The sequence below is a fragment of the Primulina huaijiensis genome, chromosome 3, assembly GCF_012295235.1.
Source record: "Primulina huaijiensis isolate GDHJ02 chromosome 3, ASM1229523v2, whole genome shotgun sequence".
Classification (NCBI taxonomy): Eukaryota; Viridiplantae; Streptophyta; class Magnoliopsida; order Lamiales; family Gesneriaceae; genus Primulina; species Primulina huaijiensis.
In genome coordinates, this window is record NC_133308.1 from 27495633 (window position 1) to 27510506 (window position 14874).

Below are 14874 nucleotides of genomic sequence, written 5' to 3' on the forward strand. Positions count from 1 at the left end.
ATAGTTCACTTCCATTATGCGGAAAACATATAAAAACCTTATCCGTCAAAATAATAATAAATCGTGTACGACGACATAACATCGAGATTATTCTATGGTCATTCGATATCGATTTTTTTTAATTAAAACAGATTTTGTTAGGATTATTTGTGTAGTTTTTGTTGTATTACTTTAATTAAAGCGTACTCGCACCATTAAAGCCAACTTTCATCTTTTCTTTTCATTGAAAAAATAAAATAAATAGGTATCTATATATATATATACATACGATATTTTTGTAGGGAAAAAATAAATATGAATTAATTAAAGCGTACTCGCACCATTAAAGCCTAACTTCCCTCTTTTCTTTTCATTGAAAAAATAAAATAATTAGGGAAAAAATAAATATGAAATTTTTAATAAATGTATATGTTCNATGTATCTCTTCCCTACGAACATCTACGAGAAACTAACTAGTTTTTTCAGGACATAAAATCGAACAGATCTGCTCTTGAGCCCGACTTTTAGCTAAACATTGGAATGCAAAAATAGTTTTTTTTCTCTGCAGAACCCGAAGGCTCTTCTTTACCATATCAGATGCTTGGTAACCTTGGTATTTCCCTACGTTCATGTTGAGTTCATCTGGAGTAAAAAAGTGCCTGGTTCAGTCAATATTTACAATAAGGTCAGGAGATGGTGAAGCAATGAACAACTCAATTGGGGGTTAGTTATTCCCACTACTGGAAAATGAGTACAAGAGAGTTTCTAATCACTTGAGCGACAGTACAAGCTTTTGTTGTGCTTTTCCCCAGCAACTCTAGATTGCTCTGGTATAAATTCAACGAGAAAAGGGTCGGAAAGAGCCCTACCAATATTAGAAGTCAGCAAATCAATAATAATGAGCTTGCAGAGTGGGCTTCCCAAGAAGCGAAACCTCTGTTTACAGTAGTTAAATAAGTGTCTATTGCCCAGTAATAGTTGAGAACATTCACATGGATAAAGGTAGCAACAATCTTCTATCCCTTTTTCTTGCAAGCGACTGCCGCAAAATTCTCAAACGTATAGGAATAAGGATGCCAAGGCACATGATAATGAAGGAAATCCAGTAAAATTTCAACCAGAGGGTACTATACGAGGAAACTAGAAGTACAATAAAGAGCAAGGCCCAAAATATAGACACCGCAACATCAGTCCTGAGAAAGTGTAAAAACAACACAGTGAAATAACTGAAGAAATATTTGATGGCATTATGAACTAAATAAAAACAAGGAAAGAAGGGAGTAAAACATAAAGGATAAAGATGGAAAAGAGTTAGTGTCTTTACACGGTTACAGAGCTTGTTATATTACTGAAATATTGTTCACCATGAACTGAAAGAAAGTCACGCAGATCAAGCAAATCCACTATTTGAATAATTGAATCTATGCATTTGGTCTCTCAAACCCAACAGCAAGCATACACTAGATATTTCCTTTTCCACACATATACAACTGTTTAAGTTTAAAGCGATCGAAAATTAACCAGGAGGCCGAGTGCCGAGCAGTATAGCAACTTGATTGCTGGAAGAAACAATTCAGATCGATAAACCAAAAGTAATAACAAATAGTTTCAACTTTTAATGCACCATTCACCATAGGCTGCATCCACAATTTCATTACAGTATAAAGTCTTCAAATGGTTCTTTGAGATATGGCTGAGCATTAAAATCTTTATGTATTTTCAAAAGTGAGACGGAGACCAAAATTTTACACTATCCAGACAAATAGCTTGTTTACATTATGCATGAGAAATCGCATTGAGTTCTAGCTCCCCACCATTGTTTCTCTCAATAAAAGCAGTGATCCTAAATATAATATAATTCAAAACCATGTGCACAGTCAATTCAAGATTCCCATTCTGAACAAAGAAAAACTTGCATCTTTTCGCCTATAGTCTTGAATGTCGCTTCAATTCAGGAATTTAATAAAATTCCAGTCATTTCGAATTTAATGTTAATAATACGGAAACACTACCAGTAAACCCCCATGGGATAAAATTGCAATTGTATGAACGAACATAGAACATAAAAAATTCACAAACATAATCACCGATTTACCAAAATATAATATATGCAGGTTAATTATGAAACACAACAAAGAGCAAAAGCATGAAATTACCTGGTGGAGAGAGCGGGTTTGGGAGAGAAGACAGTGAGAACCGGCCACTTGCGCTGAGATCGGATCTGGTAATCTCTCAGTTGCTCCACCAGCTTCGACCGAGTTATCATGGAGTTGATCCACCTAACAAGATCCCAATCCTGCCCGATAACAGTGTCCAATCGAACTGAAATGGGATCACAGAGAGCAGATTCCGCAGGTTAATAATCCTCAATCGACTTGTGATTTTTGCGGAAACGATGATTTTCAGATTGGAATTAGGTTTTTTCTTTGCCAATTAGGAGTGGGGTTTTGGGAAACCGTTCGTTTCCGGCCTGCCAAAAAATGGAACCTTAGAAGGGAAAGGAATGAAAGTGTTAAGTATTTTAATAAACAAGTGTTTATCAAAACACCACGATATTCCATTGTCGTCCAGCGGTTAGGATATCTGGCTTTCACCCAGGAGACCCGGGTTCGATTCCCGGCAATGGAACCTTTTTTGGATTCAACACAATAATTAAGTTATTTTGTGTTTAACCTCAACCAGTGTATCGAGAAGCATGTAAATTGAATCAGAAATGGCAAGATTTAGCGCCAGTGGCACCCCACGTACGCTAAACTAAATACTACACTACGCGGCTCTAATGTTGAGTACCTACTGCAGCTACTAGCACTCGTGCTTCTAGAACCACCACCTTCTATTTTTTTATTTATTTTTTTAATGAAAATATTTCCATTAAAAGATAAATATAATTTTTTACATATACACTGGATATATAAAGTGGAAAGTGGTTATGTCAACTAAATGATCGAATTCGAAATTTACAATATAATGCATAAAATAAGGACGTAGCTGCACACAACCATCACAACAATATGTCATACTTCTTATACATCAAAATCTAGCAAGAACGCAAATATATTCCATAGTTCCATCGATGCAAGCCGTAAGATTATGGTATCCAATAACAGCAAGTCGCGAGCACTGGACATGAGCAATGATCCACCCAAGCGCACGAAAATTTGAATCATTAAGGTGTAGATGCTAGAGAAGCAGAAACTAGTGACTAGTATCGGAACCCAATATGTGAAAGTGTGGAGTCCAGATTGACCTAGTAGGTCCATCTATGTCATCGGAGTTTCCGGAGTGTTTTTCAACATCCATGGAAAACCTCTTGGAGCATCCCGTTTTCTAGTTGGTATAACCAGTTTGGGAAACAATGTTAAAAGAAACAAAGTTACAAGTACACGGGGCACACCCCGGGGTTCCGGATACAAGTACACGGGGGCATACCCCGATAGCCAGCACATAATTTGCACATAAGATATCTTCAACAATGAAGATCCAAACCTACATGACCGCAATTTGTATGCCAAGCAATCTGAATTTTCCTAACAACCCTATCACAGGGCACCATATCATCATCAAACAATTTACGATTTCGCATGTCCCAAATGAAATAAATTGTAGCTGCGATGGCTACAATTCTCATCTTTGCAACTCTAGATGAACCTCGGTAAGTACTTCTTAAAGCTGCAAGTAAGGCAGTAGCTGAACCCAATGTATTCTTTAATCCCAACCACTCTATTCCACACCTCCTTTGTAAGTGGGCATCGAAAGAACAAATGGTCAAAAGATTCCACATATTGATTGCAAAGGACACAACCCTTAACTAATACATATGGTTGACGGTCTTTAGTGAGGAATTTTCGATGAGCGAATTGTTAGGTAAGATTTTATTTAATGTGGTGGGACCCAGATTAAATAAAATAATAATAAAATCTTTTCCCACATCGATTGATTTTAAAAAGCTGGACGAAGGAATTAGTTATAAATAGAGCTCAATTCCTTCAGTTATTGTATCCCAAAATCATAAGCTTTTTAGCTTTGATAAAAAGAGAGTGCATAGAAAAAAAGAGTGTATTTTTTCTTGAGTGCGGGAATTCTCCTTGTGTGAGTTAGAGAAATTATTTTCTCGGTATACTCGGGTTGGGAGTGTGAGAAATATTGAGTGTATTGGTGTATACACTTGTTGTAATATTTCTTCCAGTTATAAAAGTTGCAGTGCTCCGTGGACGTAGCCTATATTGGGTGAACCACGTAAATCTTTGTGTTCTTGTTGGTTATTTTATTCCGCAAGTTTTGGGTACTATATTATCATCGTGATCGGCATCGCTTCGGGGGTGTAATTCCCCAACACGAATAACCACAAAGAAAATATGTGCTTTAGGATGATATTTCTTTTCCAAACCAGCGGTTTCCATTGCCAGATTAGTGGATTAGGGGAGAACCAAAGATATGCTTTAAGAAGAGAATTTGTTCCCTCGTTCCAACCACTCAGCGTAGTCTTCGCTTCCTCAGTCGAGCCCATACCCGTAGTTAGCTTATCTCGGATGTTAACCAAAAGTTTCAACAGAGGTGAGTCATCTCGCTTAGGTTTCCATCTCCAAAAGTCGTTGAAGTAATAGTGGTTAACCCATTTGATCCACAAGGTGTCTTTTTTCTCATGTATGTTCCAAAGCACCTTAGAGAGAAGTGCTTTGTTCCAAGCTCTAAGATCACGAAGTCCCAACCCTCCGCTTTCAATAGGTCTACAAATTTTTTTTCCAGGAAATGGAAGGGTGTTTTGAGGACAAAAAAAAAAAACGACATAAACCATATATTTTCACAATCACTCCATCCAGCAATGGCAAGATAGACATCCAGTATCATTCTACTCCCTGGAGCACTCATCGGATAAGTTCCAATCTGCTTGCATGCGAAAGAGAGTTTCAAGGCCACGCATTAATTGTGCTCGAAAGCTTATCAAGTAATGGGGAGTGGTCTGATATTCTCTATTTGGAGGGTGACAGTGGATGCCGAGATATCTGAAAGTAAAAGAACCTAAGCGAAAACCTGATCGATTTAATATATTTCATCTTTTTCTGTGCTTGATAAACCCGCAATGTATATGTTAGACTTCTGTACATTAGCAAAGAGTCCCGCTCTGTCACTAAACTCCTTCAGACTATCAACTATTATGCTCACGCTTCCAATATCACCTTTAGAAAATAACAAGAGGTCATATGCATACGCTAAGTGTGTAATCCGCAGTGGCTCACATTTTGGATGATAATTAAAGTCAGGTGAACAAGCTGCAGTAGATAATGATCTCGAAAACATCAGAAGACAGATAGCAAACAAGTAGGGTGATAACGGATCTCCTTGTCGAAAGCCTCTCTTCCCAGAGAAAAAGCCATGTAATTGTCCATTGATTGACACTGAAAACGAAGTGGTGGACACATATTCCATGATCCAAGACGAGAAAATTTCAAGGAATTCCAATAATCGCAAAGCTTCAGCCAAGAAGTCCCAATGAACGGTGTCATAAGCTTTCTGGAGGTCATTTTCATAATGCATCTCGGAGAAGTTGTCTTTCTGTTGTATTTCCTGAAGAGTTCTTGTGCCATACACAATTGATCTGTCTTTAATGAACGCCGTTTGAGCATCATTTATAAGCACACCCAAGACTTTACATAGTCGGTTGGCTAGTATTTTAGATATGATCTTGTAGAATACGTTGCAACATGAGATTGGTCTATAGTCACCTACAGAGTTGGCAAGTGTAGATTTTGGCACAAGTGAACAACGAGGTATTTCCAGCTGTAATGCCTCAAATATCTTCTTGCATCACTTAGAGCGACTTCGTTAGAAGTAACGATGATAGGAAAATTGGGACCTATTGTCCTAGGCATGTACTTTCTAACAATTTCAGCCCTTGCTTTCTTATCACCGTGGTAAATTATTGCATTCAGAGAGGGTGAAAACCTAATTAATTGGATGAAATGACCATATAATATCAATCATACAAGCTTCAAAATAGAACATACTGAGGCATCTCCAAAGGCAGAAAATAACAGTCAAGTACCTCTCTATTTCACTCAACCAATTAGAGAGGGTGGAGAGATGAGCAATAATCAAATAAGATCCATTCAATCCATTTCCTTTGAGGTGTGAAAGGAACGGAATAGTGTGAATTGTTTTCCCGAGTCCCATCTGATCAGCGAGGATCCCGTTTAGTCCATTTTGCCACAAAGAGATCATCCACTTCAGACCTTTAATTTGATAAGATTTCAACTTTCCACCAGTCAACAAAGGTATCAGTTTGGCCTGTTCTTTCTCGGCTCTCTCTTCATCTGTAAGGGCCAAATCTTCAGCAGAACCATCATCATTAGATCTCGTAAGCATGGCTGCAACATCTCTTTTAGCCTTCCTCTATGAATGCACAATTGTTATTAGGTGAAATGGAGAAAAATAATTAAATTAAAACAATATTAGACACATAATGAATCTCATATCAACACGGTATAAACCAGTCAAAACAAGTTCATGAATTAATTGGTTGCACAACTTCAACAGGACAACACTCAATTTTAAATTCTTGAAAATCTAAAGGAAGATGTAAAAAAATATGTTACATTGCTATATCTTGAACCAGCTTTTCTTTTGGAACCGCAGATTCTCTTGCCTTCCGAAGAAGTTTCACCATTGTCCTCTGACCCACCCATCCTACCATATCGAAAAACCAATTAGATAAAAATAACAAACAATTAACATAATTCACATTCCAAGATTCTCGCAATAAAGAAACCTTGTAATCTCATTCATTTTTTCCAGTAGAAACTCTGAGTAAAGTTGTGTCTGAGTTAAAAACTCGTCCAGTTTAGTGAACTGGGGTTCATTTAAATGAGGTTCCTTTTTAGGCTCATTTGCCATTTCCCATTCTTCTTTCAGCTGCTCTTCCTCTAACTTCTCTTCCTCTTCCATGGCATTTAAAACAAGATAAGAATCTTCTAACTTCACTTTATCGGCAAGGTTCTCCTTGCAGTCCTTCAATTCGTATTAGTATCAAGGAGTGAAGCCAGAAGAACGTTAATAAGGTCAAGAAAGAATAGGATGACTTCATCTCCAAAATTTTGGTGCACAGTTGAACGAGAACCTAATGCATGGGAAACTCAAGTAGACGGTACACATAACAAAGTCGTATCTATTGCTAGACATATCGAACGGTAAAGTACAATATATTTTTCGTAAAAACAGTGAACTAAATGGTGAAGAAACACAGTAGAACAAAGCTTAAAGTAAACCAAACCGAGGTTTGTACGAAATACTGTGTCCTTAAAACAGATTTGTCGCCTCATGTATGTGCTTCGAGGATTGTCTTGGACGTCTGTTTCTCAGGATACAACGGAACAACCAGCAGTGACTTAGCACGAGACACTACTACGGCGAACTGAAAACATACCTTTACTTTATCACCGAAATTTAACGGAGTACAAATAGAAAGCTAACAATATGAAATGCAAGAAAATGCTTGAAAGATAAGATTTTCATGTATTTGAAATGAGAAAATAAACACACTATTTATAAGCCCCAAAATGCACACAAGAGTAATACAAGATTAATCTTCTCATTAACTCAAGAATATTAAGAGTCAAAAGTCTCCAATTAACTCAAGAATGTGGAAAGTCAAAATACACTTCCACAATAATGAACCACAACTAACTCAATAATGTGGAGAGCCAAAAGACATTCTCACATTCATGAGATATAATTTTGATTCAAACTATAAATTTGATTCAAATTTTCAAAAGTATCAAAACATGGTCGTTAAATAAAATGTCTTTTTCCAATATTTTAGCATTTTATCAACATTCCTAATTCTTGGAGATAGGCCCAAACAAAACCTAGGTACTTCGCAATAAAAACAAATGCCAGATCAAAAACTTCACTTTAAAAAGTGAAGATCCCCTTTTTGCTGCAATCGGTACTCCAAAGTCCAATCACAGATATTCCCTTTCAAAAACAAAAATAAAGAAAAGAAAAAGAAAACATAATATGTAATATATGAATGTATGTTAGAAAAATTTATACATTCATATGAATGTATGTTAGAAAATTTGTGACGTAATACGTAATATATGAATGTATGTTAGATAAATTTGACAATCGTCTAACAATTGTCTGACACTGTAATTTGAAAATATGTAATATATGAATGTATGTTAGATAAATTATATTTGAAATTATATGTAACGTAATATGTAATATATGAATGTATGTTACATATTTTTTTTCTAAAGTTTTGATTTAGTTATAATATTATAATGAATTAAATATGATATAAAATTTAATAACATGATTTTTTTTCTGATTATAAAATATGAAAATTTAATCATAAACCTGATATATTAAATAAGAATATAAAATAAATAACAATTTAACGAAAAAATTTAAATAGGATAAGAACTAAGGAAAAATGATCAAATAGATCAATGACTCGTCTCACTTGATCGGTCCCGAAGAATAACTACCTCGTCTCTGAGAGATCTACTTTCTTCAATAAAATAAAAATAGAAATAATAAATTATTATCATAAGTCCATCTCTCTTACAATATTATACGGATAATCACAAAACTCTTATCGCAGATAAATTCATCTTTTTTTGTAAACGTGAAACGAATCAACCCGTCTCATATACAGATAATTGTGCACCAGAATCGCAGACCCTACTATGGTACCACACCAATAATCCCACCAAAAGCCGAGTCTCCATCTAATTCTCTCAACCAAAAGCTTTAATTCGAGTTTTCACAAGATAACCTTTTATGATTAGTTTAGTAAAGTAAAAATTTGAATGCCTAAAGTGTAAAGAAATGGATAAAAGGGGAAGGGGGTGGAAGCAGTTAGCGGACAAGGGGTAGGGAAGCATCGAAACTCCCTCGTTCTCATTTCTTGAAAGCTAGTACATCAGAAATTAAAATAGGAAGAACAAGTGAAGCATCGAACCTCTCTCATTCTCGTTTCATGAAAGCTAATACATTAGAAATTAAAGTGTATCCTCACTTGACCAGACCTAACCAGTTGTCTTATATAAAGTACGAGCTACTTGATTTGTTGATTGCAAAAAACAAACCATATTATTAGCGACAAGATGTAATGGAACAGTCAAAAGACAACAACAACGTTATCATATCCAAAATAAGAAATGTAATAGCCAGGGTCACGCATTAGAAGCCATAAAAACGAGTTTCAACGAACCCAGCCCCTAATACAGGAGAGAAAGAAACCAGCATCCAAAGTAAAGAAACAGTCTGCTTTAAAACATATAACACACCAGCTCGAATAGAAACCCACAAAATCTCAACGCCTGTAATCCCTTTCTTGAGGCTCAGATGCAGAACGATCATAACCGTAACCATCCTCGTCCATGCGATCATAACGGTCATCACCACGATCAGTTTCCCTGTAGCGGTCATAAACACCCTGACCATCTGGATCCTCGTATGAACCTCGACCTTGGCGTTCATGATAGTTGTGGCGCCCATGTTCGCGTTCAGGCTGATTGGACCACCCACGATCGTCTTCTGCATCTGCATTGTTATGATCTCTGTCTCTGGTACCTCGGTCTCGCTCATGCTTAGAATTGACACGATCGTAGTCATACTCACGGTCACGGGAATGTCCACGATCGTCGCCGTCCTCAGCTTCATAATCCTTTTCTTTTTCCCTTTCCCTGTCACGGTTACGATCTCTGCCACGTTCCCTGTCACGATCATCATGATCACGACCTCGATCACGGTCGCGAGGCCGATCCCTCTCACGGTCTCGACCATGATCTCTCTCCTTGTCCCTGTCTTTATTTCTGTCACGATCCCGGTGGTGCCTATCTTCTCTTCGGTCACGATCCCTTGGTCTTTCGTGCGATAGCTCACGAGATCTTTCCTGTTCTTTCTCTTTGTCTCTTCCCCTTTCACGAGATTTCTCCCTATACCAGAAAATGTCAGTTATAAATTTTAGTTTCATAAGATGCCAGGAGGAAATCATTGATAAATTGACAACCGATATAACTTGTCCTGGATTTTAATATGCGATGGTAAAGATGAGTCAATGACTGTTCTCAAAATAGACAGACTCGTGATCCGTTATTTAACCCAGCTTCAACAAGTTCAGTAGTATATAGGCCATAATTTGTACAAAGTCGATACAGGAGTCTAATATTGTCAGGGGCTTTACCTATCTCGTTCATCTCGAACCCTTGGCTCCGCAGACACAGATTTTCCTCCAGACTGTCCTTGTTCTCTACAATACAAAAATATTAACCTTGTGTAAATTCTAACAGGTCAATGCTGCAACATAATACTAACATGCAAGCCAAAGAGTATGGTACTGTGGTTAGTTGTCAAAATCATGATAATCACTTGAAGTAAAGAAAACCCGTTGAAATGTAGTTCAGAAAAATAAGCACAAGTGCAAATTAATTATCAGCTGCCGTGCACATAAAGTGGGTTAAAAAAGAGTAAGAGGGTAGGTACTGATAAACGGGGAGCTTTTTTCCCAAAGATGCTTCAAATTTACAAAATACAGTACCAAATAATTTATACCAGACAAATTATTAATTGGAAATAAACATGAATTGTGGCTAAAAACACAGCTGATCAAACAGAAGAAAATAACATATGAACATTGCAATCATATTAAGTAAATTGCTCCAATGCATAAAAGTTTAAATAAATAATTTCCACTGAATGTAGCGAGGATCAAAAGCACCATAAAGTGACAATGAAATCAGTAGGTTTTAAAATATCATTATAAAGACAACTAACACTAGCAATGTAAACAAATCGAGCATGTACGCGGACTTTCGAGCCGGCTCGATAAATATTTGATTCGTATTCAAATTTATCGAACTCGAACTGAACTCGAACAAGATCGGACTTTTTTCGAGCCGATCTCGAGCCCAGATTATTTTGTTCGATAGTTCGCGAGCGGCTCGCGAGCATTAATATTTCATTTATATAATATAATCATATATTAAATATATACATTTCGAGCTTTCAGACGTTTCGAGCTCTAACTTTCATTCTCGAATTTTACTATCCGAACAATAATTCATACAGCTCACGAATAAGTTCAAAGATTTCGAGCCGAACTCGAACTTCCTTTCAAGCCAAACTCGAACCAAAAAAATAAAAATTAAAAAAATTTGAGTTTCGAATCGAGCTCGAACTCGAATATACTTAATTCGAGCCAAATTCAAGCATTAAATTTTTACTAATATTCGGCTCGATTCGGTTTGTTTATAACCCTAACTAAGACCAACTAGGCTTCAAATTTCAAACATCACACAAAATTCTACAGCATCCTCGATTTTTCAACAGGAAAACTGTTTTTTACAGTCTTGATTCAAAAAGGAAGACTTGTGCGCAGCTATCATGCATGTTCACACAAGACTTACCTTCCTGCATACTTCTGATTAACTTCTTCACCACCAACCCGACTTGTTCCAAGTCCACCACCAAGCCTGCGAGGCCGCCAGTTTGGAACGGTTCTGCCTCGCTCAACATCCACAAGCACCCTCCTGTTATCAATTTTTTTGCCATCGGCTTGTTTGTATGCCGCTGCATGACACATAACCAGCCATTAAAAAGCATAAAATTACAGGAGAATAAATAGAAGTAAAGTCATGAGTGTGAACAAACCTTTCATATCCCGTGTATGCATAAACTCGATAAAAGCATAGCCTCTAGGCTTCTTTGTATCTTTATTTGTGACCAAGCGAACCTGAAAAGTCAAAAAGATACAGCTAGGAAACAATATCTACAAAATTTTGAAAATATACTCGGAAAAGACAAGTCTTCTAGTTATGTCTTGATTTTGTACAACGCCTACGGTAAAAAAATGCCTAAGGGCACGGCAGACAGGCACTATGCCTAATTAGCCGTGCTCACCTTTCAATCATAGAGCTCCCAAGCCAGACGCATCACCATCACTGCTAGAGTTGCCATAAAACGGTGGCCAATATACCAGTTGACATATACACACTAACTTCCCCTTACCAGGGATATTTCTTAATATAAAAAAATGACTACAAGTAATATATCGAAGACGATATATCATCATAGTCATTGAAGCTTTTTAATACCTCTAAATAGAAAGATAGTGCGTTAAAATTAAAAGGAAGAGAGAGATGCTATTACTCCCAAAGCGATTTACCCATTGCAGGAAAAAGTTGCTTCCCCATGTTGCTTGAAATAATGACCAAAAGGCACAAGGAATCATAGCTCTTAAAAGATTAAAAATTTTACCTTTGTAGTTATGAGGTTCCGTTTCTCACTTTGAATGGTCACATGGGAAAAAGTTCATGCAGATAAGAGCCAATGTAGGAAATTTTACCCTCTTACCAAGTTTGAAACTTACATTTAAAAATGAAGCATGACTAGAAACTAAACCACCACCTAGTTCTGAAATATTTCAGCCCCAAAAAAAAGGGGGGGTGTAAAAGGAAGTAGCAGCCTAACTACAACTTCAACCAAAATAATACCTGGGTGCTACAGTTTCTGTTTACAAAAGTAAACATCAGGGCCAGAAGGCATGAAATGCGAATTATTCTAACTAGCAAATAAGAGGTAAGGTTACAAGTCAAATTTCATGCGTCCTCAACTAGAATCCCGAAACATATGATCAAGACACTTGAAGAAAAAACAGAAACAGTTCCATGATCCATAAACTATACATCTGATCACATACAAATTGCAACCCAAGCATAGTTAGAATGGTTAAGATATCCATTCCTGGTATAACAGAGTGATTATAATGTTTGCTTTACAAAAATACTAATTTTCATATTTAAAATCATTTGATCATCAGCACAGAAAAGGCACTCCCAAAATTTCTTATATTTTACTAACGCATGCCACACCGTTCAATTGCACTAGATTAAATTATAATACCCATAATTCCTTCGGTTTCCTTCTTTCCCCAGTTCTGGTGGAGTGGTACAGTTGAGGGGAAATTCTTTGAGCCAAAAAAAAGTTTTCTTTGACATGAATAACAAAAGGACAGTGTAACAGCGAATGTACACTCTTACCAACCCAAAAGATAACCTGAGCCCCGCTTGGGGCGTCCTACAATACCTACCCTCTTGATTGGCCCATAAGCCTCAAACTCCCTTTTGATCCTGTTCTCGGATGTCTCATAGTTCTGGAAAAAGGAAAAAAACATCATATAAGAACAGGAAAATATTCAACAGTAGCAACAAAATGATAACTAAGAAAAGGAGAACTCACAATCCTAGCAACGAACAATGTTTTGTATGGATCGCCAGATATATTTGGGTCCTTACTTGGATCATCTGTGAAGAAAAACACAGGAACAAGATTAACAAACATTTGAATCCAAGTTCATCTGGCACTACTTAACTACAGACAAGTATTGTATGGAAGGGAGAGATTTCGAGAATATATGAAATATCAAATGCCACTAAAAGCTCAATGAAAGCTGTAGCTATTAGCTATCTTAAGATTTAAGAAGTTTGTGAAGCTATAATCACATTTCTCGAATTCCTCAGCAACTTTTTTCGCTCCCTCCACCAGCCGAATTTGGTGAATCCTGGCCTTCCTTTGTGCCTTCATACAAGAAGAGAATCAATAAATATTTATCGTATGCCCAAAACCAGGTCTTCTAATATCAGGGAGTGGGTTCAAGCGCTGTGATTATGAACTTTAACTAAAACAGCAATACATAAAAAATGGAAACTAACATCATCACCAAAATATAAACTTGTAAGTGCCAAAAAGTATCAAAGAAAAGAATTTCAAAGTTCTAATCATATACAGTAGATTTTGAGATGGAAAAATCTTACCGGAGTCTCACCCTCATCGACAGGGGGGGCATACTCAGGATCACTAGGGTTTGCAAAATTACTAACCAGTTGTGCAATACCTGTGAAATCAAATAAGACCATAGAAGCAAAAGTCAGGCCATATAAATTGGTGAGTGTGAAGCTAAATAAATACAGAACAGACCTGTATATGACAGGCATTTCCTCTTCTCTGGAGGTGGTTTGTATTCCAGAGGCGGGCGTGGTTCGAACAACTTCAAAAGATTTGTAGTTAAACCAGTGGGGTGACTTTGACCAATCTACAAGAACAATCATAGAAAAGCATTCAACACCGAGGGATTATTCTTTGGCGAAGACAATGAAACAGTCCAAATCACAAACTAGTTATTATGAAATTCAGGAAAACTAACGAAGCGATTTAGCGAGTCCGTTCCTACAACTTAAAAAATCTACCCACCCGAAAAAACAAAAAAACCTTGCTTCATTTCTCAAACAAAATAATTAACAAACCCAAAAGAATTCAACCAAGCAGCTTAAATAGGGAGGAAGCAATACACTAATCCCTACACTACGTCCGTAAACCCAAACATTGAAGGAATTAAATTTCCAAAATAAATCAAACTTCTACAGACCGGATAGACATTAAATCTAGCGTATCCAACAAAAAGAAAATTCATATGAGCCAGCATCGACATTAAATCCCAAATCGAAGCAAATGATAAGAGTACCATTTTGAGTTGCATGAGATTGGCGCGGTTCTGAGCCTTGGTTCTCGCCTGCACGGCGGCGTTCTGGTCGCGCATCATTGCATCGCCGTAGTCCCCCATCGGACTCACCTTAGGGTTTTCGACCTAAAGGAGTTGACTAACTCGCAATTTCAGTTTTGGGGAACACCACCACGACTACTAGATAGATAATCACAATGCAACACGGAACTACCGATATATATTAACGTTTTCATTTGATTTATATTTAAATAAATTATAAAATATAGTTAGAACTATATTATAATTTTGATATATAAATTATAAACTAAATAGAAATAAGAAAAAAAANTGAAATAAAATTTATTATAAAAAGTATTTTAAAACGTTCT

General features: G+C 36.7%; 2 protein-coding genes, 1 long non-coding RNA gene and 1 other non-coding gene across 4 annotated transcripts; 1 reads left to right on the top strand and 3 right to left on the bottom strand.

Moving 5' to 3' along the window:
* Positions 1-781: 781 nt before the first annotated feature.
* Positions 782-2627, bottom strand: LOC140974283 (uncharacterized). Its single transcript, XR_012174753.1, has 2 exons — positions 2136-2627; positions 782-1172 (listed from the first exon to the last, which is right to left on the bottom strand). It is a non-coding gene; the product is annotated as an uncharacterized lncRNA (long non-coding RNA).
* Positions 2536-2607, top strand: TRNAE-UUC (transfer RNA glutamic acid (anticodon UUC)). The gene has a single exon. It is a non-coding gene; the product is annotated as a tRNA-Glu (tRNA).
* A 1693-nt stretch (positions 2628-4320) lies between the features above and the next one.
* Positions 4321-7976, bottom strand: LOC140972353 (ATP-dependent DNA helicase DDM1-like). The gene is made up of 4 exons (XM_073434797.1): positions 7758-7976; positions 6573-7147; positions 6023-6369; positions 4321-5922 (listed from the first exon to the last, which is right to left on the bottom strand). Exons 2-4 carry the CDS (start codon positions 6660-6662, stop codon positions 5703-5705), a joined length of 657 nt encoding a protein of 218 aa, XP_073290898.1. The 5' UTR covers positions 6663-7147; positions 7758-7976; the 3' UTR covers positions 4321-5702.
* A 1072-nt stretch (positions 7977-9048) lies between these two features.
* On the bottom strand, positions 9049-14703 carry LOC140974285 (U1 small nuclear ribonucleoprotein 70 kDa-like). The gene is made up of 10 exons (XM_073437656.1): positions 14507-14703; positions 13963-14077; positions 13800-13879; positions 13488-13563; positions 13225-13289; positions 13076-13138; positions 11638-11719; positions 11394-11556; positions 10172-10237; positions 9049-9923 (listed from the first exon to the last, which is right to left on the bottom strand). Exons 1-10 carry the CDS (start codon positions 14603-14605, stop codon positions 9299-9301), a joined length of 1434 nt encoding a protein of 477 aa, XP_073293757.1. The 5' UTR covers positions 14606-14703; the 3' UTR covers positions 9049-9298.
* Positions 14704-14874: the final 171 nt, after the last annotated feature.

Coding starts and splice junctions, on each gene's coding strand:
- LOC140972353 (XM_073434797.1), bottom strand. CDS start 6,662: ATGGGTGGGTCAGAGGACAATGGTGAAACTTCTTCGGAAGGCAAGAGA. Junction 6,370..6,572: donor CTGGTTCAAGATATAGCAAT/GTAACATATTTT, acceptor GTGCATTCATAG/AGGAAGGCTAAAAGAGATGT. Junction 5,923..6,022: donor TGGTTGAGTGAAATAGAGAG/GTACTTGACTGT, acceptor CCAATTAATTAG/GTTTTCACCCTCTCTGAATG.
- LOC140974285 (XM_073437656.1), bottom strand. CDS start 14,605: ATGGGGGACTACGGCGATGCAATGATGCGCGACCAGAACGCCGCCGTG. Junction 13,290..13,487: donor TGCTGAGGAATTCGAGAAAT/GTGATTATAGCT, acceptor TTTTCTTCACAG/ATGATCCAAGTAAGGACCCA. Junction 11,720..13,075: donor CTTATGGGCCAATCAAGAGG/GTAGGTATTGTA, acceptor TTGACTTTTCAG/GTTCGCTTGGTCACAAATAA.